This window comes from Anser cygnoides, chromosome 3 (genome assembly GCF_040182565.1).
Source record: "Anser cygnoides isolate HZ-2024a breed goose chromosome 3, Taihu_goose_T2T_genome, whole genome shotgun sequence".
Classification (NCBI taxonomy): Eukaryota; Metazoa; Chordata; class Aves; order Anseriformes; family Anatidae; genus Anser; species Anser cygnoides.
In genome coordinates this window covers 80,143,330-80,168,443 of record NC_089875.1, presented here as the reverse complement: position 1 = coordinate 80,168,443, position 25,114 = coordinate 80,143,330, and the positions used below count along the sequence as shown (strand labels likewise).

The window sequence follows — 25,114 nt, the reverse complement described above, 5'->3', positions numbered from 1 at the left end:
GAGAGGGGATCATTTGGATTTGTTTAGTTTTAAAATGTTGTTCTGTTTCTTTTGACCTTTAAAATATCCTGCTTAAAACGGTCAGTCTGTATCTACACTTATTTTATTTTTAAACTTCTATTTATATCCACATTTTTTATGTTATGTGAACGAAACCTTTTATCAGACTGTGCTCTCTGCAAATATTTTGGAATCTTCAGAAAACAACGTATATATATTTCCATTCTAAGGTAGCAAGATCAGCAGGCAGATTTTGCAAAGGCAATTTATATGGCAATTCTATAATCACAGAAGACTTAAATTTTCTCTGTAGTGGGAAAAAAAAAAAAAAGTTTACTGCTCTCACCCAAAGGATTTATAGAAGAGATGTAACCTCATATCTAAGAATAAACCTGTTCACAACAGTGATATTGAAAAGTAAGGGTTAATATTTGTATTCTTCATAAACAAAATGGTGATATAATATGAAACTAAAGCAATCTTGCTAAACCCTTACTTGGAAAATGACAGTATATAACATAATATATGTATATAGTATAAGGTATATGTGTAAAGAGCATGCAAGAATCTGAACAGACCTCTGGAATTTTTTTAAGAACTGACACATTTCCAAAAAAAATTCACCTTGTTGAGGGAAAACATTCCTGTGGGCATATATGTGCTTGTGTTCATGCAGATAAAATTTGAAGTCAAAGCTAGGAGAGAACGAAAGTAATTAATCTGAGAACAGACACGAGACTTCCATGGTTCATTTCCTATTCTGAATCTCAGAGAAAAAGTCTTTACCCTCAGTCTCCCATTTCTCCGGAATCACTTTAACTACCAGGCTACTGTTACACTGAACTCTGTTGTCCCTCCTGTGGCCATTCACCTTTAACTACAGAGCAAGAGAGGGACAAAAAAAAAAAAAAGGCAAAACCAAAAACAACAAAAAAGCTATATTAAAAAATTGTCTTAAGTATACTTAAAGCCTGTGTTAACTATACTAAAAAAATATTAACCAGATGTCAGTGAGACTCAAAGTTCTTGCTCAAAAATGTTATCTATACAGAGTCCAAATCCCCAGTTTCCCTTCAGTTTCCTAACTGACCACTAACATTGCTGTTAATGGCCTGTAGTCCTTGCTGGGGAAAGCAGAAAGGAGATGGGACCCAGTACAGGGGAAATAACAGAAATCTGTAAGCTAAAGGGGTGCTCAGACCTAATCCCAGGACTGAGACCAGAGAAGAGAAAAGTCCTGAAAGGCCAATTTGTTAGTAATTTCCTTGTGAGCAGCAATGAAACATCGAGCCTTACCCCTGCTGGCTTTACAAAAGTCCACATTTGGACCTAGGAGTTTCGTGATGTTCCCTTTTGCCCACTGCATCTGCTGATTGCATGGCTTGGTTTGAGCTTACAGAGACCAGAGGGCATCCTCTAGCCAGGGACTGTAACCTGCTGTCTGAAAAAAAAAATATATATATATATATATGCTTTTGCTAATAGCTACAGAGCAGCAAAAGTATCTGTATCTCTCAACAGTTTTATGGAAAAGATGTGCATATTGGTAATTATCTTTTTTTTCCCCAGGGAGTTCTTAATAGCATGAAAGAATAGTGGCACTCAGGAATACCTTCATGCCAGCAGTGAGCTCACAGTGGTTTAAACCAGTTTGACCGTGGTTATAGAAATATTCGTGCTGTCTTCGGTGAACTTCAGGTCAGGCCTCTCTTTGGAATAAACCTGTTAGAGGAACAGACCAATTCCCTGAGCGACTGTAGCCCTTACAGCAAATCAGCAGTTTGAAATGTGGAGCAGCGTGGAAATCTACCCAATCTCTCTCTTCCCCGGCTTCACAAGTGGGAGCTGTTGATACCTGCATAGCTGTTGGTACAAGGCAGAGCGGAAGAGCATAGTAAGTTAATAATCTACAAGCAATTCAGAAACATCGAGGGCAGAGGCACTGACACTGGGGAATCATATGTCTGCACCAAACGTCTAGTCGGTTGTTTACTTGGAGGGCTGATGAGAAAAGGACGGATGAACCTCTGAAACAACTCCTTGGCAGGTAAGGCTACTGAGGTACTCTCATAAAGAGTGCCATGTTCTCTTCATCGCTGTATCCTTTCCCTGAAACATACTTGCAGCAGTTTATCAGCGTTATATAATGCAGGGAGAGTTGAGAGCAAGGATAAAGAGTTGATGGCCAGCTTTTGGTACGCTGGTTTATTTGGCAGGCTTGATTTACAGTTCTCACGTTCACACAACGCACTTTGAGCTGCTGTTTCTTTTATTTCTAACGTCAAAATAATTATTCTTCATCCTAAATAAACACCTGGGAAGTCCTCTAGGTTTCAGGAACAAGCTCGAAAGACAGCTTTTGAGAACTACTCCAGTGTGCGGTTTATTTCTCGTTCAGAGATTACCGTTCTCTGTACGTTTCCCTCTTGTTTACCGCCTTTTCTCCTGCCACGGCACGGTTTTGTGCTCTCCTGCCGGGTGGGAAAAAAAAAAAAAAAAGCCAGAACGGGGAAGAACGAGATGGGCAAGAGCTGCGCGCTTCTTCCCCCGGGGGCTGCGGGGAGCGAGGGGGGGGGCAGGGACCCCCTGCCCTTCAGAGGAGCGGGGCGCCCTTCCCGGGGGCGCGCCGCGGGGACGCGCAGGCGGAGCGGCAGCGCGCCCGCCGCGGTCCCGGGGGGCTCCGGAGCCCCCCTGCGGCGGAGGGAGGGGGGACAGCGGGGGGGAGACGGCTGCTCCCCGGCCGGGGGAGCGGAGGGACGGAGGGACGGGAGGGGTTGGCTGGGCGAGGGAGGGATGGAGGGATGGAGGGATAACGGGCGGAGGGATGGAGGGATGGGAAGACGGAGGGGGGAGGGATGGAAGGACGTGGGATGGAGGGCTGAGGGACGGGGGTCTGAGCAGATGAGTGCTGCGGGGCGGAGGGCTGCGGGGCCGAGGGACGGGAGGGCTGCGGGGCTGAGGGGGACGGAGGGCTGCGGGAGCGTGCGCCCGCCTTTCCCGGCTGCTCCCCCTCCGCTGCGCGCCCCCGCGCCGCTCCCCGCCTCCCCCCCGCCGCCGCCGCGCGTGCCCGCGCCCGGGGCTGACTCTCCCTCGCATCCTCCTCCGGCGGCGGCGGCGGCGGCGGCGGCAGCGCCGGGGATGGGCAGCGAGAGCGCGCCCAGGAGCAGCCCGGGCCCCGCCGCTCCCCCCTGCTCCCGCGCCCGCTGCTGCTCCTGCCCCGCCGCCCCCCGCGCCCCGGGGGCAGCGCCGCGATACCCGCAGCCCCCGCCTCGGACGGGTGAGTCACCGGGCCCCGGCCCCCCCGCACAGCACCACCATCACCCCAAAAAAGCACCTGCCGTGCCTCTGCCCCCCCCCCCCCCCATCCCCAGCCTTCCCCACCGACCATCCCGGAGCGGCCCCGGGGTTGAGCGCTGGGGGATTTGGGAGGGGTGCGGGGGGAGGCACCGCGCTCCGCCTGCCCCCGCCCCCGGGGAACTGGGGGGTCCCGGCCCCCGGTTTCTGCCCTCCCCGGGGGGGTGGAAGGGGCGGCGGGGCTGGCCCCGAGGCTGCGCCGGGGCTGCGGGGGAAGGGGCTGGCGCCCTACTGCCCCTCCCGCTACCCCTTCCCACGGGGGTCTCTCTCTCTGTCTCACAGGCAGACAGACGGAAACCCGCACGCACAGACACCCCCGCTCCCTAGCTCTGGGGCCAGAAGCCCCTGACTCCACCTCCCCCCCGCACACACCCGCACGCCCTCCACAGCCCCCCATGCCCGGGCGGCTCGGGGGAGGGTTCAGCGCCTTAAGTTTTGCGAGGGACCATTTTAACGTGGTGGTGGGACACACACGCACACACACACGACACCCGACCCGGCTGAGCACAGCTGGCTGCCTCCCCCGAGTGGCACCCCCGGGGTGCCGGGCCCTGCTATGCTCTGCGATGCTCTAGGGAGAGCCCTTCGATCAGAACTCGGCGCTGGGATGGACTTTTCTACTCCTCCTGCCCCAGCAAACAAACGAATAAATAAGCATAGGGTCGGAGGGGATGGGGGGGGAGAAGTCTGTGCTTGTTTGGCTTTCGCTGCTCCAGAGCGGAGAGTGCAAATGTTGAGGTTGCTGGGGCTGAAAAGCCTTTTTCTGGTTTTATGTGTCATGATGCACACGGTTGGTTGTAGGTAGTGTAGTAACTATCTGTATCCCAATAGTTCCCTGCCAAAAGGGTTGTTATGGCAGCAGTGCTTCCCCCTTCTTCTATTTAGCATCTCTGGCTCAGAGTAATGCTAAAGACCTGGAAACTGCCTTATTGAAAATAATAATAATAATAATAATAATAATAATAATAATAATAATAATAGAGCAACCTCTTGCTTCTTTGCCAAATAGCCAACAAGTATGAATATAGGATTCAAAGTAAATCTTCACTTCTTTCTCCAGAAGCTGGTGCTGTGATAACACTTAAGACTAAAGGAGTCTGGGGGGAAACATCTTTTATTTATTTATTTATTTATTTATTTTCCACAACTCCTTCTTTTTGTTAAATTTTTGTTGGAGTTTTTAATTGCTTTGCAATTTTTTTTGTTTGTTTGTTTTTGAGTTTTTCACTTATACTTTTTTCCTAGCATTCTGTCTCAGTTACAGAGAACTCCTTAGTCCTGCACTGTCCTGGGTAAAGAGATTAAAGCAATTCCACATACAAGTACTGAAGGGAAAGGTTGTATTTCTGTAGATGTAGCTTTCCAGTACAATTTACAGGATGGTGAGTTTTTGTCTTGCAATAGAGAGAGGAATGCGTGTGAAACTCATCAGAAAGCTTTCATCACACCTTAACTGCCACGGCTGGTGGCAGCCTGAAACAACAAGATTTAAAGGTTATTATGGAAATAAGTTCTTCTGTCACTGGTCATGATCAGCCTGTTCCCAGTCAAACCACAAATAGTTATAAGAGAAATGCTCTGATTTTGATTTCTGTTTAATCAGTAGTGTTTTCCAGAAACAGTGTTTAAACCACGCAGCCTTTGATTAGGACTGCTGCTAAAAACACACGAAATTAAATAGGGAAAGGGTTATATTATCTCACAGTTTTTACTCTGCAAATATATAGGTACCATTTGTTGTCTCCAGCTGGAGTTTGCCTGAGTAGAGGTTGAGCAGTGAATGATAAGGATGGCAGGATTTTGTCCTGGAAGCTCTTGCATTTTTACTTCTGGCAGAATATTTACGGGCTGATATTGATACTGCAGAATGAAACGTTATTGAATTGTGATATCTTGTTTTCAATTGTACATTTTGAAATAAGTTTTGCTTATCAGTAGGAAAGCAACACGAGTGTGGAACTGTTCATTTAAGAATGAAAAAATGCTACCCCAGTAGGATTCATGTGTTGAAGCAGACTAGGTGCAGGTTAAATAGGTGAACTAAAATAACATAGTGTAAGCGATCCGTAACTAATTTTCATTGCTTATAATGAAAACAGGCAATCTTGTGATCTTCAAATTGGAATAGAGACATGTTAGAAGGGAGGTGAAGAACAGCAGTGTATGTCCTTAATGACAAACTGAACTCTTGAATAAACCTCAGAAATTCCGGAGAGAATACAAATACATTTCTTGATATAACTGTGGTCATGATTCTGATCTCAATTAAATCAGTATGAGATTTTCCACAGACACAGGTGTGAGCTGAATCAAAGACATTTCTGCTAACCAGTTTGAAGGAACCAGGATGTGAAAAGATCATTTGTATTTTTCCCCATCACTGTAGCTGGAAGGATTTATTTTATGTCTGGTATGGAATATTCCAAGCTTTACCCTTCTGAGCTGTAGTCAATCCTATAGTTCTTACAAGCCCAGACAGCTCAGCTGAAATAATTCTTGTGAGAAATAATAAAGCATGTATAGCTATGGACTGTTCTTCTGGGCCCTACTGGTTAAAAAATTGTCACGTTTCGTGGTAAAAGGGCTCAACTTTGAATGATATTTTCATATCTGATATCACTAAAATTTCATTTTAGGCTGTGGAAATAACATGTTTCTTAAAATGGAACATTATTTGTTTTATGGTTCTGATATGAAAGAGCTAGCTGAATTTAGTCAAGCTGGAGAACAGATGTTTCTAACTTTAGTGATTTAAAAATAAGTGTAAATTGTAATGAAGTAAAAACAGATTTGGTCACTCTGTAAAGGGTTACAGCTGAAGTTATTTGATGCAAATGAACAAACAGATTGCACTTGTTTAACATTAGACAGAGGTAAAATGGAACAAAAACAAAAGGTGGTAGTACCCAGTCAGTCATTGTAGTAGTCATTTACACACAGTGTAAGCCCCAAAAGACTGTTGCAAAAACTGCCCCAAAGGTTCCAGCTTCAAGTGTCTGACTTGAAGAAATGGAGTCCAATGGAAAAAGTCCCAGTGACTTCAGTAAGCACTTGTATCTGGAGAATATTGTTAGCGAAGGGGTTGGTAAAGGTAATCTAATGAAGTACCACAAGGATTCTGACAGATAGTTGCTAAAACATCCTTAGTTAGGAGGAGGTCCTGGCTTCATGGAAGCTGAATTGGAATCTTGCCATTGATCTCACTGGGGCCAAAATGTCATCCGAAGAATTATGTTTCAAATGACTTTTGAAATACGTTGTGTGTTATATTTAATCTAGTTTTAATTTGTGTGATATTCTATTAAAATGAGGTTACCTTTGCCAAGCTTGAGTTATTAATTAGTTATTAGCGATCATTTTCCCTTTCCTTTTACATTTTTTTAAATGTCAGTTTTTCAGAAATGGCAAGAAATACAAAAGTCTTCCTGTAAGAGTGCACTCATAAGCTGAATAATTCAAAACCTGTACTGTCATTGTGCAATCAAATTTTTAATATGATGCTGTCAAAGTCATAAAATAAGAAAATCAAATGTGACATCATAGAAGACAATGTATATAGCTGACATGACATCTGGATGTTTTAATATCCCGACTTTATATTTAGTGGTTAATGAAGATAGACTTTTCTTCCTCTCCTCTGAGGAAGTTCCTAATACAACATATTAAATGTTCAGGAAAAAAATGATGTGTATATTTTCTTAAAGAGAGATACACTTCTTGTGAAGAAAAGTCCCTTACGTAAAGGAAATGAATTAATGAAGGAGACAATTTAAAGCCTTCACTGGGAAACACAGAGCTGAGATAATTTATAGCTGGGGAGGGAAAGTATTGTCAGATGGGTTTTCAAGAATATGGTAGATATGAGCTTTACAAAGGACAACTTAATGATTTCTACCTATGTATGTACCTCTGCATAAAAAAAAAAAATAATTAAAATAAAAATAAAATAAAATAAAAATAAAAATAATAAAATAAAATAAAATAAAAATAAAAATAATAAAATAAAATAAAATAAAAATAAAATAAAATAAAATATAAAATAAAATGAGACTGATGCACTCAAACCCCTCCAAAAAACAGTCATTTTTCTCTTTCTTTTTTTTTCCTACCGTTTTTTGTCCTAAATTAAGTACATTTAATGCTAATGAAAAGGTGCCAGACGGCAGAAATAGAAAATGAAGCTCTGTTTGTGCCCTGCATTTGTGGAGCACAGAGAGCAGCAATGCCACAGAGTTACCACCTTGTGCTGCCACCTCAGCTCTGCTTTGCTGGATGGGGACTGGTACTTGATATTGCTATAAGAGGTCAATCTCCTGAGGAAATTTGCCTGGAAATGGATCAGAAGTGGGATTTTATTTGTCAGTCTTGGCCTCTGCCGTCCTCAAAGAAATCAGACCCAGTTGTGTCTTCATGGGTGCTGGCTGGATCCTGTGAGGAGCTCAGCATCCTCAGCACTGTTTTTAAAAGTGCTGAGTGCTTTCCAAGATCCTTTAAGAAATGGAGTGAAATAACCAGTTCATTTCACACAGGCCACAAACCAGCTTTCAAACTGCAATGATTTTCCGTCACTACTTCATGTTGGCTGTATTTGAATCAGTGAACTAGAGGTGAAAGGCTCCAAAAATGTGATTACCAGTCCCCTGAGACATTTAGTTCTTCAAGGATATCTTACTGGAAGTACGTGCTCATATTTCACAAACTGAAATGAACTAATAACACAAATATTTAAAAGAAAAAAAAAAAGCTTTCACACTATTTCTTTTAATTATGTAGAGAGACTGTTAATGCTGACATATTTTGTTCTGGAAAGTAAACATAATCCATGAGCAAAGAGCTTCATGTCTTTACAACTTAATGCTACATTTTTTGATCTGACAATAGATAATGATTTAACCATGTATCCATAGCTGGCTAAATTAAAATATTCCAATTCTAATACTTTTTCCCCTGTAACTTCTAATACCCAACAGCACAAAATGCCAGAAAACAAACCAATTAATAAATACAATTCTATTCTTTTTTATGGATATTTATACATAATGGTTTGCTTTGTATAAATTAAACCTATTACACTTGTGAAAAAAAAAATTGTAATAGTACAACCTATACTTACTATGTATATAAAGCTACTGAACTAAAAGAATCCACCAGGTGAACACTAAAAAATATACTTTTGTATATTTTAGTGATAATCCAAGTGTTAAAAGCTTTGTTGTCTTTTCTGTAGATGTCTTCTTCCATGTAGTTTATCCAGGACAACTATAGCAGTTTCAAACTGATAAAATGTGTTAGAACTGAATGTGCAGGAAAACCTGTTTTCCCATTTCAGTGTTAGAATGGAAAGGCAGAGACCTATACAATTCAAACTTTGAAGGACACAAAGATGTAAAGCATATACTTCAAAATTATTTCTTTCATTCATTTAGCAAATGAGTGTTGGGTTTTATTTAAACACGGAATGTGTTTGTAAATTTTATATTTATCTAGGATCTTTCTTACAGTTTCATTTATCTAATAAAAAAATCTAGAAAATATTTTCTGTATTTTAATTGTATATTGACTTCTATCCCAAAGCATCTAGATAATTTTAAAACATTAAACATCATTTCTTGTATTGAAATGCACAAGCTGAAAGTCTGAACAAAGGATAGATGTAGACTTCTATGTGATTAGCAATAAATGGTATCAAATTTTACATAAACTTATATTGATTGCTGATTAATGTTCTTTAACGGTTAAGTGAATGGTGCTCAAATATTCTTTAAGAAAATAACTAAAAAGCATAATTGTAGTCCAAGATTAATTACAATTATTTAATGCATGGTGTCTTTCTTCCTGATTTGAACTATGGTTAAAGTTGGTGATTTAAACTACTTTGATTGAAATCTGCCTATTCTTATGATAAAGTGAATACTAAACATCTTGTTTACATTTTTGTCTTCACATTTCATAGAATCATAGAATTATTAATGTTGGAAAAGATCTCCAAGACCACCTGGTCCAACCATCACCCTACTACCAATGTCACCCACTAAACCATGTCCCTAAGCACCACGTCCAACATTTCCTTAAACACCCCCAGGGACGGTGAATCCACCACCTCTCTGGGGACCCAGTTCCAATGCCTGACTGCTCTTTCTGAGAAGAAATGCCTCCTCATTTCCAACCTAAACCTCCCCTGGTGCAACTTGAGGTTATTCCCTCTAGTCCTATCACTAGTTATCTGTGAGAAGAATCCAACCCCCAGCTCCCCACAACTTCCTTTCAGGTAGCTGTAAAAATTTCCCCACAATTCCTCCTGCAGCTTTTTTTTTTTTTTAACCCACTTTTTTTCACTCCAGATAGAGACACCAGGTAGGAGTTCAAAATTTTTAAGTAGCTTCTAAATTATTAAGCAGCCTTAACTCTGTGTATTTTGAAGGGCTTCCATCAGATGAGTCACCACATCTTAGGAAGTCAGGTACTAACAGCAGTACCCAGAGCAGATTACTAACTGAGGACAGATGGATGCAGGTGGCATGTAGACCGTTCCAGACACCATGGGGTGAGGAAGCTCATAAAGTGTCAAATCCAGTTCTCTCTGCTTATCAGGGTGACATTTCAGATCTTATTGAAATGACAAATGTTGTGTCCTTTCGAAATAAAAGATACAAATAGAAGTCCTCAAAAAATGAAGTCTTTCCTCCAAATTGTTTCAGATAGACTGAACTGTTCAAGTCAGGCTTTTAAAATACTGTAATACACATCTCAACGAACCATTTGAATATTTTATTAGATTTTCTTTCAAATCAGGACTTCGGCAAAATTAGTTCAAATTCATGGAGCTCTGTGATACCTGTTGAACAGCATGTTCTGACAGAACAAGATTTCAGTGAATTTTCCTCAGAGGCTTTAACTACAAAGGAAGAAAGGCCTTTCTTAAAGTTAGAGTTATGCCAAATGAAGGCATCAGTCAATCATTTATATGTATGCCAATGTCTGTGAATGCAAATATTCCAATAAATTGGCTGATTGTGTAAATCATGTTACTTTGTGATAAGCACTCTGACTTTAACAGACTTTATCAGAATTGAGTCCTTGCTACTCTTTGACAAAGCAGTGGAAGTCTTGGCTTAGAGGGAGAGAGTTATGGAAAATCATAAACTTCTGAAATTAAGGATTTGAAAAGGGAAATACTTTACAGTCACTAACACTGAATATTACATTTAAATGGAATGGGACAACATCCAACTACACTTAGAAAGCATTCAAGTTGTTATTATTATTGCCTGTGTTGTTATGTTTGGAATCAAATTTATCAGCTACATAGCCAAAGCTATCAACCTAGGCTATCCTGATTTTACGATTTATTTAAGCTGGCAATACAAGATTTTCACAAACTAACTGCTTAAGACTATTATTCAGCACTTCTAAATACCATAGTGTAAAGGCCAATGTTTAAGTATAACGAAGTAAGCTTGCTCTGACACAAATGCTAATTGGTTTCTTGCAAACTATCAGACTTCAGAAAGAGTTTTTAAACAACACTGAATGCAGAATGGAAATGTGATAATATCCAATGAATGCCATTTTGGGCCATAACAAACTTGCTAATTCTAGAACTTGTAATAATTAGGAGAGTTTTAACATTTGCCATAACCACCTCCGCTAAGAGACAACTGACGTCCCTACATGGTATATTACCACCTAGATTAGGGTTGTTAGTGAGGAACTCAGTGAAGGAGCCAAACTTCACTTCCCAAAGATCTACGCAACTCCCCCACAGCTGCCCACTGCCCACCCTTGTTCACAGCAGGCATGGAAAGAAAAGGAATAATCAGCTGCCTCTCCAGTGAGGCTTCTCAGGGGACACAAAATAACATTTAAAATATGTTGGCAGTTAGAGTGTTCATAACTATACAAAGTTTATGTCCTTCAGGCCTCGTTTAGAGGAAGAGTCTTCTTTCCAAAGGTGTCCTAGGGTGGGCAAGTGCAAGCATCTGAGAGCATTCATATTGCTAAAACACAGCAAACAAAAATATTGACTATAATAACTACATCTACAAAACAAATAGGAAAATGAAAGCAAATAGGAAAATGGTTTGTATGTGTATGTGCGTATAAACTACAGTATGAATGAGTCATGTGAAATTCAGTAAAAGGAAAGTAGTTGACCAAAACCTGTGAAGTACATCAGTGAATAACCTAAGAAGATATCAGCAAGTCACAGTTTTTTCACATTTAGAAGATGTGATTACAAAATATGGAGACAAATGCCTGTCTTAGAAATACACCCTGAAACTGGGAGGCTACCTATTACTAAAATAAGTTGCTTCATCCCACAATATCTCGACACTTTCAAATAGCCCTACATTTCATCAGACATCACATTATTATATTCCTCTTGATCTTGTTACAAGTTGAAATAGACTAGCTGTGAAGACCACTCACTATTCAAATAATGATTTTGTGACGTACTCTGTGTATTAAGTTTATCACTGAGGAACAAGTTCTGTTTTCTTTAACACTTAAGATAAAAAAAGAAAAAACATGTTATGATTCTGTTGCACATTGAGTAATGAAGTACTTAGCTATATGAAAATACCACTTTGTGGGAAGTTTTACAATTTTACAATTTTCTACTCTGAAAAGAACAAAACCAAAAAGCTGATATGTTCTACAGGTTAAGAATTTATTTTTTCTGGTCAGTAATTATACTTGTAGGATAATCTAGTTGGAGATAAATTTGGAAGACTGATTATTATAAAATCAAAGTAATTTGTTTTTTTAAATGTTAAAAATACACAGCAGTCACTTATTCAAAACATTTTTTTCTTGAAATTGACATTCTTACAAGAGATGTTTTGATGTAAAAACACCTTCATTCTCCTCTGGGAAAAAAAATAAATAAAAAATCATGCAGCTCTAGATCTGAAAGAAAGAATATGATATCCTATTGGATGTTACAAGGAAGATCTGCAGCTTTCTGTATTAAGTTTTATGTAGAGAACAGTCTAAACTACTGAATAGAATCACTGTGTCTTAATGTATTTCTTTTTTAAGTAAATATATTTACTGGTATAGCAATATATACATATACATACACACACACACAGAAGCATATATTCTTCCTGGTCCACAATAGCAGCTGAGCTCCTCATGCATCCTGCTTTGTTAAAAACCTCTTCCCCAACAGTGAGCTTTTTATTTATTTTTTCCCTAATAGAGCAATTTCTAGTTTTAGATTTATGGATTTATTCCTTTTCTTGAACTTTCTTGGATTGGCCTAATTTGTACTCCTTTTTGCTCTCATCACTATGCAGATAATATTTGTTCCTTTCACTGGGTTGTTGAACAAGTCATTTTGATGTTTGTGCGCCATTTTTGTAAGTGGCTAATGCTGTGTAATGGTTATGGATTATCTGTAGTTTTCAGGTAAGTAGAAGAAATTACTCCAGAATTTTGCCTCTCTGAAGGTCAGAGATGCAAAGCTGGAAATGCAAGCCAAGGAGCTAGGTTCCCAGTCCACAGCTGCAGCCATGCCTCTTTCTATACTATAAAATTGTTTTAGCACAGATTTTCCCCAAAATATACAGAATTCTTCTGATGCCATGAAGGAAAGGTAATATGTGATAATCACAAAATATTTCAGCAGCAAACGGAAAAGGCTGGCATAAACTTGAGAGAATAGTCAATGATCAGTCTAGATAGTAAAATTCTCTACCTACTGAAATAGAAATATATGTATTTCTAAATATTTCTGCAAACTATTGTTTCAAAATAGTATTTTCTCCTGCTTCACTCCCACTTGTATTCCTTTCCAGTCTGTTGCCTTTCTTCCTGCCTCTGTTTCTTTTATGCCTCAGATTCATTTTATTTCAGCTCAGAATTTCCTTTTTTTTTTCCTTTGCATGGATTCCCAAATTGTCACTTCTTAATTATATAAAAGCCATTTTATTCGCCCCAGGGAAAAAAAAAATAAAAAATTGAAGTTTTCACTAACAACTACCTGTGATGATTGAGGGCAAAATCCACACAGAGAGTTATAACTAAATACATTAAAGGTTTTAGGCAGCAAAAAACATGACTTGGGTGTATTTGTCTGTATTAGCAAGTAATTCAGCACAACAGGAGCAGACAAGTAGATCAAAGCAGCTGGTGTTGAGGTCCCTTTATTTAAAGTATGTGATCAATGTGTTTTACCATGAACTAGATTTAGTTTGTTGTCTTGGACCAAACGTTAGTAGCTTGTACATAGTCTGAGGCTGTTCAAAGGACTGATTAGTTCAGATCCTTTTGTCCCCTCTGCAGGACAAAGTACATCTGGTACAGGCTGTAAGCAGAGCTTCCAGTTTAGTTTCCTTCAAAAGAAATCTAGTTCCTGCACACCAAGACTGCTCTGGAAACCAAACCAATGTATGGTAATTGGGATGCACTACAAAACCACACTACTTCTCCCAGACAAACAGCAGCATAGTCTTCTAGTCTCTAAACAGCACAATCCACCATCACCTTGCCCTGGAGTTGCCTATTGCTAGCTCAGTTTCCAGTCTGAAAGTTCTATTTCTCTATGTCCCAAGAAGCACCTTAAGTCTTCTGAAGATCAAAGAAGTTGAAGGACTTGCATAAATCTTCTACTATGTGATCATATGGACTAAGTACTGTAACCAGGAACCCATTCCTTGGGCAACTGCTTTGGATAGTAGGCTAGAAAGTCATTCATCATGTGGGCAAATAAATATTTAGTATTTAAATATTCTGACCAGGTAGTGGCATCGTTCCTACAGGTGTGACAAATGTTTTATCTCAGATTAATCTCTGGGAGCAGCAGGTTGCAGTGCCAGAGCAGGCAGTTGGCAGAACCGAACACAGGCTGCCGACATTTTGGACAACAAATCTTATCACAGTTTTATTAGCAGAGCACCACCATCACCTTTCTTTTTATTTTAAAAGAAAATAATTTCAATTTATTTTTTTGTCTTCCATTCAGTTTCTAAAGGGGAGAAAAAATAAAAAGTATTTTATATCTACTTTGCTAGAAGGATCTCAATACTAAATGGATCGGTATACATCCTTAAAACCTTAAGCAGGATGCTTAACTTCTGCCTTGGTAGAATTTAAAACAGGCTTCGTGACTTGTATTGTCCTCTGTATCAAAATGTTTGGTCAGTGTCCTAACTTAACATAACTCTCTGTTTTGTGTGCAGGGTGCCTACAACCCAGCCTGTTCCACCTGAATTCCTGGGGGACTGTGTACAACTTAAATAGAAACGTTTTATGTGATGTGTCAACAAGACACCAAAAGTGAAGTAATGAATTGCTCTGTCTTGTAACACCCAGACTTCTTCTTGGATTCAACCATCAGGCATTGCAACATTTATAAACACAGTACTTGTCAGTTAAAGACTCATTTCTCTGCCCTGAGTCAGGCTTCACATGGAAAGCATGGGAGATAGATGAATAATAGCGGGATTCAGTAAAATCAGCAAGCTGAGCGTCAGAAGGAAATACACATACAACCCACACCTTATAGGCATCTATCTACTTTCAGCACTGAGCAAGCACCTACTTACTGAAAGTGAGCACATAAGCCAGACCTGCCTTTTCTACAAAATAATTAGAACATGCTGCTAATTGATGCCCAAGTATCCAGTAATTAGAGGACCTACCATTTGGGTGGATGACCTTTTAAAAACTTCCCCACGTGTCTGAAGTGGAGAAAATACTTCACTCATAGACACTTTCAGGTCAGAAATGTGCCCTAACTACTGACTGAATGGCTATTTTGGGATGAAGTGAGTGACTTTCTCCTTTTGAAACTTTGCCAATTTGCATAATTGATTAAAGAGCTAATGGAGGAAGAATTTAAACCTGACACTCTTCCTTCACAGAAGAGTGGACTAATGTTGCTGTGTGGAGTCAGTTGTTGCTCTTGTGAGGGAGTTTGCGCTCAGAGTCCAGACAGGGTCAGGGCCTGAGGATTTGTTGTGTAAGCACCACGATGCTTTGAGATGCTGGGCTGCAGCTGCATGAGGGCTGAAAAGTATTAGTGGTGCCTGAGCACTGAATTTAGTGTTTGACCAAGGCACCAACTAAACTCCTTGATAGATTTTGTCTTTATACTTAATTAAAAAAGCCAGAGTGTTAAAAAGGAGGTTTTGGAACTACAGAGAGCTACTAATAATAGAAACCTTCAGTGAATTCAGTGGTTTATAAAAAGCACTTAGTTGCTAGTTTGGAAACTGAAGATCTCTGTTCTTGCATATAATATAGTGCAGTGAGCAATAATATAGCTTTCCCATAGTCCTTCATCACTTGGCCTCCATTTGTTGTTATAAGATATTAAAGTTTAAGGCCAAGGCACAAAATAAGCTAATTTCCAAGGGAGGAGAATAATATATTAGTTCAGGGAATTATGCATTGGATGAAAGTAAATATCTATCATTTTCTCATAGATATTCATTTTTGACAGACTATTTACTAAAAAAAAAAAAAAAAAAAACTTTACCAGTCCTGTGTCTCTTTTCTTATTTAAGATTTTAAAGTCTTCATGGTAGACACTTTTATCATATTTGTTCCAGTAGCCTTAAAAGTTGCTATGCACTAACATGATAGCTCAACATAATCTAATCTAGTTTTTACACTTTATTTTGCAAAGCAAACCTTTACATAGGTTTCTGCAATACTAAAAAAAAAAAAAAAAAAAGAAAAAAAAAGCCTTTCTGAAGTCCTTAAAAATGTGATTTATTCAGATTGAGTTAAGCATTCATACTTCCTAACGCTCCTTGAGCCATTATCAAATCGTAGATATTATTTCAGTGAAAGCCCTAATATTTGTAATAAATCTTCTCTGGTAAAGATTATGGGAAAGAACTAGCCATTGAAATTTATTATTTTCTGTTTAGACTGAAACCTTTCTGAGGCAGGAATAAGTTGACAAGAACATTAGAATATCACAGGTAATTATGTAGTCAGTGACTGCAAATCTGTTTCAGTTGGTAGGCTGTCTTTCCCTATTTTTATAACTTCCTCTAACCTCAAAACAGTGTTTTCTTGGAAAAATATTATCTAAATTATTATGACTTGGAAATGTCTCTTTCTTTAACTATAACATAGAATTTCATTGTTGCATTTATTATTCCTTTCAGATGATTAGCCTGCAGTTTTTTGATAGACCAATTTTGGCCCGGAATCTTCCTAGATTTACAGTCCAGTTACTAGAATATATCTATTTCATGGTCTCATAATCTTACAAATCATTGTTGGGTTTATGTCTCTATCAGAGTTCTGGAAAAGCTAGCTTTTCCCTCTGACACATAGATATGCCAGAACTATTGTTACTTCCTGCTAGAATCAAATCCTCAGCTACTGATGAGTTACGCATGAATATGCCTGGGAAAGCCCACTTTAAATATGTGCATTTTGAAATCCCCAAATTTTCTTGAAAGGCAGTGAGTGAAGCTAGAAATGTGCCCTTGACTGTGAAGCATTTAACTAATTTATAACTCAGCCTAGTCTCTTATGTAAAGCCACCAAAAATTTAAGTCTAAATACAGATATGATAATGTATTTTAGTTTCTATATTTATTATCTTCTTTTTGGTCACTTATAATTTGCATCTTTGACTCTCATTTTCTTCTGTACTTTCCCATCTTCTTTAGCAGTATTTTATCATTCAGTCATGATTCTACTTGTAATCAACTATAATCAACCCAAAGTTGTGAAGAGGTGCCTGAAGAGGTTAAAAATGTATTCATGAATGGCCCTCATTTCACCTCAGTTTAGCCACCAAAAGCAAACTAACCTTCAAAGTTTCCTCTGCAGCTAAGAGGGGGGAAAGACATTTCCAGAGAGCAATTCATTGTGCTTTCTGGACCTCTCTCTTAGAATGGGAGGAATTACCCTGTGAAAGTACTTGTTCCTCCCTCTGTCTATAAGGGAGCTTCTGTGAGCACTATGGAGAGTATGTCTTTCTCTTTTAAGATGCAATTTTATTACTTAAGACCATCAATTATTTTTATATAGGACTTTCCATTTCCAAGGCCATCACCTGTGGCTGGCTTGGGCTATCTCTAGACAGCAGGAATGGAGCCAAAAGAGCTTGCTGTGCTCCCCTTGTATTTAGGAAAGCTGAGGAGTATGGTACAGAGAGATTTCAGCTGGCAGCACAGAAGCCATTGTGGGGCTGGAAGCAGCACAGCTGTGTTCCTGTGACACTGCACACTGAGCTAAGAAACTCTGCTGAAACCAGCTTAATTCACTGGCACAGTACCTCAATTTTCTTTAAATTTGTTTATTGCAAATAGACCAGTAGGATATTCTATATATTTAGCAAGTGTCTTCCAGTTAACCCCTGTCTCCCAGTTTACTTGGTTTTGAACAAATCATTACAAAAATTTAGCAAGTTTAGGGACATCCTGTACAAGTCATTTTCTGTTACAGAATATAAGCTCCCTTAGAGGCAGTACAATCATTCATTTTGTCCTATCATTTTTGTATGTATGCACATCTATATTAAGCCAATAGAGGAAAATGTGAGAACATCCTGATACTCAGCTCTGGAGTAGGACTTATAGTAATGCAACTTAATTTAATTACAGAAAAGTCCTTTCATTCATTTCTGTGAAAGAATATAAACTGGATGCTAATAGATGACAGCATACCATTAATTAGTGCTAAAACTAAAGGATACATGACCTAAATTTGTCAATAAACGTTCAAAATAGTATTCCAAAGAAGATTTTCTGAAGGTGTTCATGATATACCAATATTTATTTTCAGAACTGCAAGTCTATGAAGAATAAAACTGCAATCTTCTTGGAAAGCCTGCAAAGCAAGCCTGACTTTGTGCCGTTGTTATCATTTTGCCAGCTGAAGGGATGTCATTTAAATTAGACTCTGAAATATTAGAGCTACATAGTGTGTTGTCAGAGGAAGTGTTTTGACTGGGTAGAGTTAAATTTGGTCTTTGACAAAGGATAGATACATGGGGATGGGACTGTTTCCCATTTTGGTTTACTACTCTTACACAGGGGTTACCGTCTGTTGTTTCACCTAGAAGTCCTTCTAGTTTAGGAAGTTACTACAATCTGTCAGAAAGGAAATACTAATCTAATCAGATAGAGGGCTCAACTAGTTTTATCATTGTTATCTGCTTGGAGGGAATAGCTAGCGCCCCCTCCTGTGAAATGTCAGAACATTTTCTCCTTTCCGAACTTCCAATTGCTGCAAGAGTATGGAGACAACAGATCTGGCTCTGTCTCCCTGGAGTAGAGTTGACCTCAGTTCTTCCATATACACAAGTTCCTTACTGGCCTTTTGGGCTGAATGTATCAAGACACACAAAAGAGGAGATAAAATCAGTTTCATAGCAGTAATATCTTTAAATTCGCTACACTCTTACAGATTCAATATTTAATTTTCCCTACTGCTTAGGGGCACAAGAAAGGGCTGTTGATGCCTAATTTCATTATTTTATGATATATGCTCTGTTGTGTTTTTTGTTGTTGATGTTTTTGTTGTTGTTTTGTTTTGTCTTTTCCCTCTTAATGCTCCAACTTAGAAAATTACAGTATTGCATGAAAATCTCAAATGTCATTTGACAGAAAAAAGAAAAGCTAGGAACATACGTATTACACTTTGTTTACGTATTATTATGCATTTATTACGTATTATTATGCAATTACGTATTGTTATGCAAAATCCTTCTAAGCCTACTAAATATTATCATTTCTCAGTTCTGTTAGCAAACAGATACTATTTAAAGTATTTAAATTTGATTATATGTTTTAGCCTGAAACAAATTATAGAAAATTATATGAGCATATAGTAATGTGAGCAGTTGAACTTCTGGATCATAGAAGTTATAACTTCCATCTGTCAATAAGGGTAATGTGGGTAGGTGAAGGTTAGTCATATCTGTAACCAGAGCTGTAGGATGAGATTGTTTTCAAATGCTAAGTTTCTAGATATCATGAGTGTAGGAGACAGCTTCAAAATACCTCCCCCCAAAAAACAACTACAACAACAAAAACCAGTTAGGTTAAAGCATATTTTAAAAGCCTCCACATTATCTTCATTTTAAGTAACATAATTTTTGAGCCTGTCTCATACAGCTTGAGTTACCATTTTTGAGCTCTTTTGGCAGTTCTGCAGAACAATCTTTACCACTGGGGTAGTTAAGGTGGAGCCTAGAGAGTGACAATGATTTTGAGTGAGTGCAGTGAAGTTGGATAAATTTGTGCTTCAGAAAGGATGCAGAAAGCTTTTCTATTTTATACATACTCTTATATAATTTGACAAATCTCCAATTATTTTTTCTCTCCCCTTTAGAGAACTATGAAATTGTGCAGAAAGAAAGACATTTTTTTGGCTTGTAGTAGTTTTATTTCTTGTGATAAAACAAAACAAGACCAGTAGGAATAAAACCACTCCACTTGTACACAGAATAGTTTTAATGGGCTAGCTGTTAAAAAATTATCTTTTTAGATATAACTTAAACTATGTTAACCTTGGTGAATCTTAATCCCAACTTCCCTCCTGTACTTTGATGGACATATATACTTAGGCAGGTAGAACTACTGACAACAGTGTATATAATCCTACTCATCACTAGGATTATAAATCAGGGGCAGTAAAGAAAGCAAAATTGGGTCTTGAGCCGCAATCAGTATGGAAACCTCTGATGCTCTAATTATAGTCTTTTGTAAAGTAGTATTCTTCTTAACTGTTCATCTTGCTTCATAGCTAAAGTTAAGCGTTACACTTGGATCTTTGCTGAGTCTATGTGTCTTTCTGTTATGAGATAGGGTGTGGGGAACTGGTCATGCTAACTCATTATGTTTTGGTGCTGTGAGCTGCAGCTTTCCCAGAGCAGCTGCTTTTTCTGACAGACATAATGCTCTACACAGGCTCTTTGATTTTCTGCATATTTTACTTGCTCATTAGGTCTTGCTCTTTGTATATAGCTGCTTCATTCATAGTACTTATTCTGCTGTATGTTCCCAGATGGTCAAGTATTTTCATCTGTGTTTTCTATTTTGCTTTTGCAGAAGTTGCTGAAAGTTTTGATAAGCATCAGTGGAGGCAGGTTGAAATTATAACTTAAGAAAATAACAGGAGAAAGGAGTATGAATCACTGGGTGCTCAACTGTAACAAAAATAGCTGGGGGGGGGCAGAGTAGTAGGGATGTACACTTTTCTACTGCGGTTTTGAGAGCAAAAAGAGTATTATGAGGAGCTAAAGGTCTGCACATGAGCACATGCCACTTGGAAATTATCCCTCTGACTATCACTTTCACTTGGAAAATACTCAAGTCTCTGGCTGTGTACTGCCAACATTCATTCTGAGCCCCCCATATGGACAGAGAATATATTGTTTAATATCTTGTGTATCTGATCATTTCTCTCTTTCACAGAAGAGGTTCTTGTTTGAGTTTTCGTTAGGAGAAAAAAGTAGTAGCATTTCTATGACTTACACTTCATGTTTACTAAGTCATCTCTTTTATCATTAATCACAATGGATTATCTGAGTTTTAGCCTTATGTGTTTTTTATTGTTTTTGGAACTTGTAATTGCATAAGCATCTGCATTTTGTTAAATTATTACCAACACTGTGCTGTAACAATTTAAATCCACTTGATATTTTAGAAATTAATGGCATTTTCATATTTTTTTTTTCTGGGAATAACACCCACAAGCAGTAATCATTTCCATTGTAAAATTTATGCCTATATTACATTTCAGACCATGGTATTCCAAACTCTTATGGATCAGTGAAATTCAGGAATTTATTTCTTTCTGATATTTGCAGGAAAATATTTGGGTTGTTTTTTTATTCAGTTTATTGGATTTTAGGTCACACTGTGATTTTATGTGTTTTGTTACAGCCTCATTAAAATGGGCTCTGGTTTGCAGACCTTTTTGTCAGGCAAATAGATCTTCAAAACAGAAAATCTCAGTTCATTTAATGTGATACCTGACAAGTTTGTAGCCCAACAGTGTATTCTCTACATGACTCAAAGACTGCTGTGGTCATGTCCCGTTATGTCTGTTGAAGGACTTTATGCAAATAAATACAGATTTTAGCTAGCTTTCACAATTTTACTAATGTTTCAAGACTGAGAATGTTTTGAGTTACTGTTCTGTTGCCAGCCAATCTTTACAAGTTGCCACTGTATGAGATTCAGAAGAATTATGGTGGAGATCAGACATCAGAGTACTGAGAGAATATTCAGTTTCAATATGTATTTTGAAAGATACTGTCTTCCTAAATGCTGGTTTTCTTTTGCAGTTAACACAATTTTGCTTCAGGCTTCAGCAAATAGTATTATGGGAAGAGAATTTTGCTTTGTACTCTTTCTGTTATTTCAGTTTAAGGATCCTTGCAGGCACCAGTGTCAGGCCTCTAGGAAATACCTTCACAGGGTCATTCCCATTGCTCTGTGTAACTCAGTGCCTTATGGAAAGTCAGAGTATCATGGATATATTGGGGCATCCAGAGAAAGACACAGTCCTTCATGTCCTGAAGTTCTGCTACTCCCTGTTGCTTTGAAGCTGGTAATGCTGGGTCACAGTAACCAGCAGCAGCACTCACAGCTCCTCTGGATGCCCTCTGGGCCTATCTGTAGACACCCATCAGCTTGGGAACTGTCATGAGGAACTCGACACAGAGATGAAGTGAGAAGTTTTAACATCACTGTCCTTCACTAACACCCTACCAGGCTCCCAAAATAGTCTTGGAAGGTGCAGGATAATAGAACTGCTTATTCACAGAGACTGCAGAGCTGACCCTTGTAAATATGCACATTTTCAAAGGGAGTGGAAAGTCCCCTGTAACACCTGTCCCCCAAGAAACATTGATCATCTACTGTTCAAGCCTGCTGAATAAATTTGCTTTCTAAGCTATTTTCTAATGAAGGGAACACATTTTTTTCACAAAACAAAAGAAGGCCTGTCCTAATTCCTAGCCAAAATATTCCACAATTAACATTTGTCTGTTTGCTGTATGCTGTTTAAGAAGCTTTAAATGTTGTTTTCAATGTGATTTGATTTCTGTGTTTTATAACCTTGGTATAGTTATCAGTCCATTTTCCAACTTGCCAAGTCTTAGTAAAAGTGATAAATTTCAGTCCTTGGAAATTATGATTATTTTTATGACTATGTAATGATATGTTCTTTGGATTAAAATGTAGTTTTTCTTCATATAGATATGTAGTAAGTGTTAAATGAAACTAAATTATGCTGAATATAGATACATTTATTCTAAATAATGTGAAATTTTGCACACAGAAGTAGATCTCAATACTAGTTTTAGAAAATTGCTGGGGTATGGTCAACATAATCAATTTTCTATCAGCACTTCAAATTTATTCTGGTTTTGATTCTCACTCTCTTTACAGCAAAAATTATTTTTATTTATGTAATGAAGTATTTAAACTCAGTTCAGTACATATTTTTGCAGGTAATACTAAAACCTCTTGCTGTGATACTAAATGTAAGTTGTCTGTTTTCTCAGTGAAATTACTGCACTAATAATTAAGAATATATTTTTAACTCTAACTTTAGAAGTTTCTTGCTTAAATAAACAGAATAATTAAAACAAAGAAAATAAAAAATTAAAAAAAAGGAAGGGAAGGGGAGGGAAGGGAAGAGTTTCTTACTGAGTTTTGAATGGAGATAGCTTATGTTGCTGTTCGCACAGGTAGTTTTGTGAGGGGATTTAGCTTTTCAATTTTTTTATTTTTTTGCTTGTTTGTGTTTTGCAAGGAACAGACTTTGTTTAAAGTCTAAATAAACTCTTAGACAAACAAAGATTTAAACAAACAAGTTTAAGATGTGACTTTTCATTTTTCAGTGCTTTGTAGTTCATCTGTAAAACCTAAAATTTTACTGTAGTTGAATGGTTTTGAATATGTCTGCTCAGCCATTTTCTCAGGAAGGTAACATTTTCATGTGAAACAGCATACTGGAGGTTTCGTTTGTCTATTTTTTTAAGAATATTGAGAGAAACTAGGTTGGTGAATGACAGCTTTATGTCCAAGAGGATTTGTTTCCTTTTGATGAAAGATTTTTATCAGTAAGAATTTACAGTGAACTTATCATTCAAATAGGATAATTTAATAATCTTTCAATGCTGTGCTAAGATGCAGGGATAAAAAGGTTGTGGTTTTTTTTTTTGTTTGTTTGTTTGTTTTGGTGGGGGGTATTTTTACTGACTAAGAATAATGGCAGTATGTAACAGATTGAGAATGTTCATTCAAATAAGGGACTTAATGAAAACAATTGTAGACTGAAGAAATGAAATCAAACAGTATTAGCAAATAAGAGATATTGAAGACTGTAACAGGCGCTGAAGATGAAATTGTTGATGACGCAATGACAGAATTACCAAAATCATTTCTAAATGTGTTTTAAGTTAGAGAAATAGAAATTGCCTTTACAATTACTAGCAAAGGAAAGTAGATCTATAAAAAAAATTGATCTAGTAGCATAAATTCTATGGTACAAATGATTTATGAAGAGAGAGGCACCATGTACCTTGCTTATATAGCCCTATTTCTGAGGCATAGAAGTGCAACTGTCTCTCAGGTTCAAGCAAAAACCTCCTTCTGAGGGCAGTCACATAGTAAGTACTAGAAAAGACTGAGCTGGACCACGCTTGAGAAAAAAGAAAGCCAAAGGCTGGCAGCAGAAGTGGTCATGTTGATTTGTTTTTTTTTTTAATGGCGGATTCACCCAAGCTACCTCATTGAATGAGGGAAATCCACTTTCCTTCGCCCTTCCCACTTCTTGAATATCCCACGGGATATTCTCATTTATTCCATCCCTTTAGCTGTCTGTTTAACTGTCTGTTAAAGTATTGTTCAGCAAAGAGAGTGATATACATGTAGTCAAGAATAAGTAAAAGACAGTTTTACTCTCTATTTAAGATAGGATGATCAGATAAAAAGAGGAAACCTTGGCTTCTGCTCCAGGGGGTACTTATTTTATATTAAGAAGTCATTAAGCAAGATGAAATAGATGATTCTCCAATTTTACATATGGAAGTGCTACTGTCAGTGAAGGAATAAAAATAACACAAAAAGCATTACATTCCCAAAGAAAGCCAGAGGTCTGTCTTCCCTTCCTCTGTTCCAACATTTGACACATACTCCATTAATCAGAAACATGCTAGACAACATTGCAAGATGTTTATGGGATGACACTTCTTACATATATTAAATGATGAGTAGATACTAGTTACTTCCCTATAGATGCTTGTGCCTCTTATTCAATCAGAAAAAAATAAACCTCTTTTATGCTAAAGATATTATATTATGTAAACTATTTTTAATATTATTTTTATTTTTATTTATTTTCATTAGCAGTGAATGGAACTAAAACTGGACAGATAAAGTTAAGTAAGAAGAGATAGTCCTCTCTCTAGATCAAATTTAGAAACTGTTCATGCTTAGATTTGGGTATCATCATTGTCAGACAGGAGGTAGCTAGTAATTCTTGAGTCCTGGTCGAGAGCACTGAGAGAACATTAGACTGGCTAAAGAAATGGGCATAGGAAGGAAATCTCCTGACAAAGAGATCCTGATTGACCCTGACAGATTTCATCCCTCAGGTCCTTGCAACAGCATCTAAATGTGCAGGACTAATGCTGTCCAAACAAATTAATGAATAATAATAACAAAACAACAACAAAAAAGCCTACTAGTTCTATTTAATGCTAAATATAATTTCTTTTTAATCCTTAATGAATAGATGAATTAGCTCAAGTTGGAGACTGTGT

The 25,114-nt window shown here is 38.1% G+C and overlaps 1 protein-coding gene across 4 annotated transcripts in view; it reads left to right on the top strand.

Moving 5' to 3' along the window:
* Window positions 1-1,630: 1,630 nt before the first annotated feature.
* FUT9 (fucosyltransferase 9) overlaps window positions 1,631-25,114 on the top strand; it is a 119,595-nt gene continuing 96,111 nt past the window's right edge. For 2 of the 4 annotated variants that reach the window (XM_013180190.3, XM_013180189.3), the window contains exon 1: window positions 1,631-2,047. Coding sequence is in view for 1 of the 4 variants with exons in the window: in XM_048066649.2 (XP_047922606.2) it covers window positions 2,794-3,277 (484 nt within the window). In the remaining 3 variants the exon portion in view is untranslated. Of the gene's footprint in view, window positions 2,048-2,721; window positions 3,278-25,114 lie in introns of those variants that run through there. The other 2 variants (XM_048066649.2, XM_066994510.1) reach the window with 2 other exon arrangements.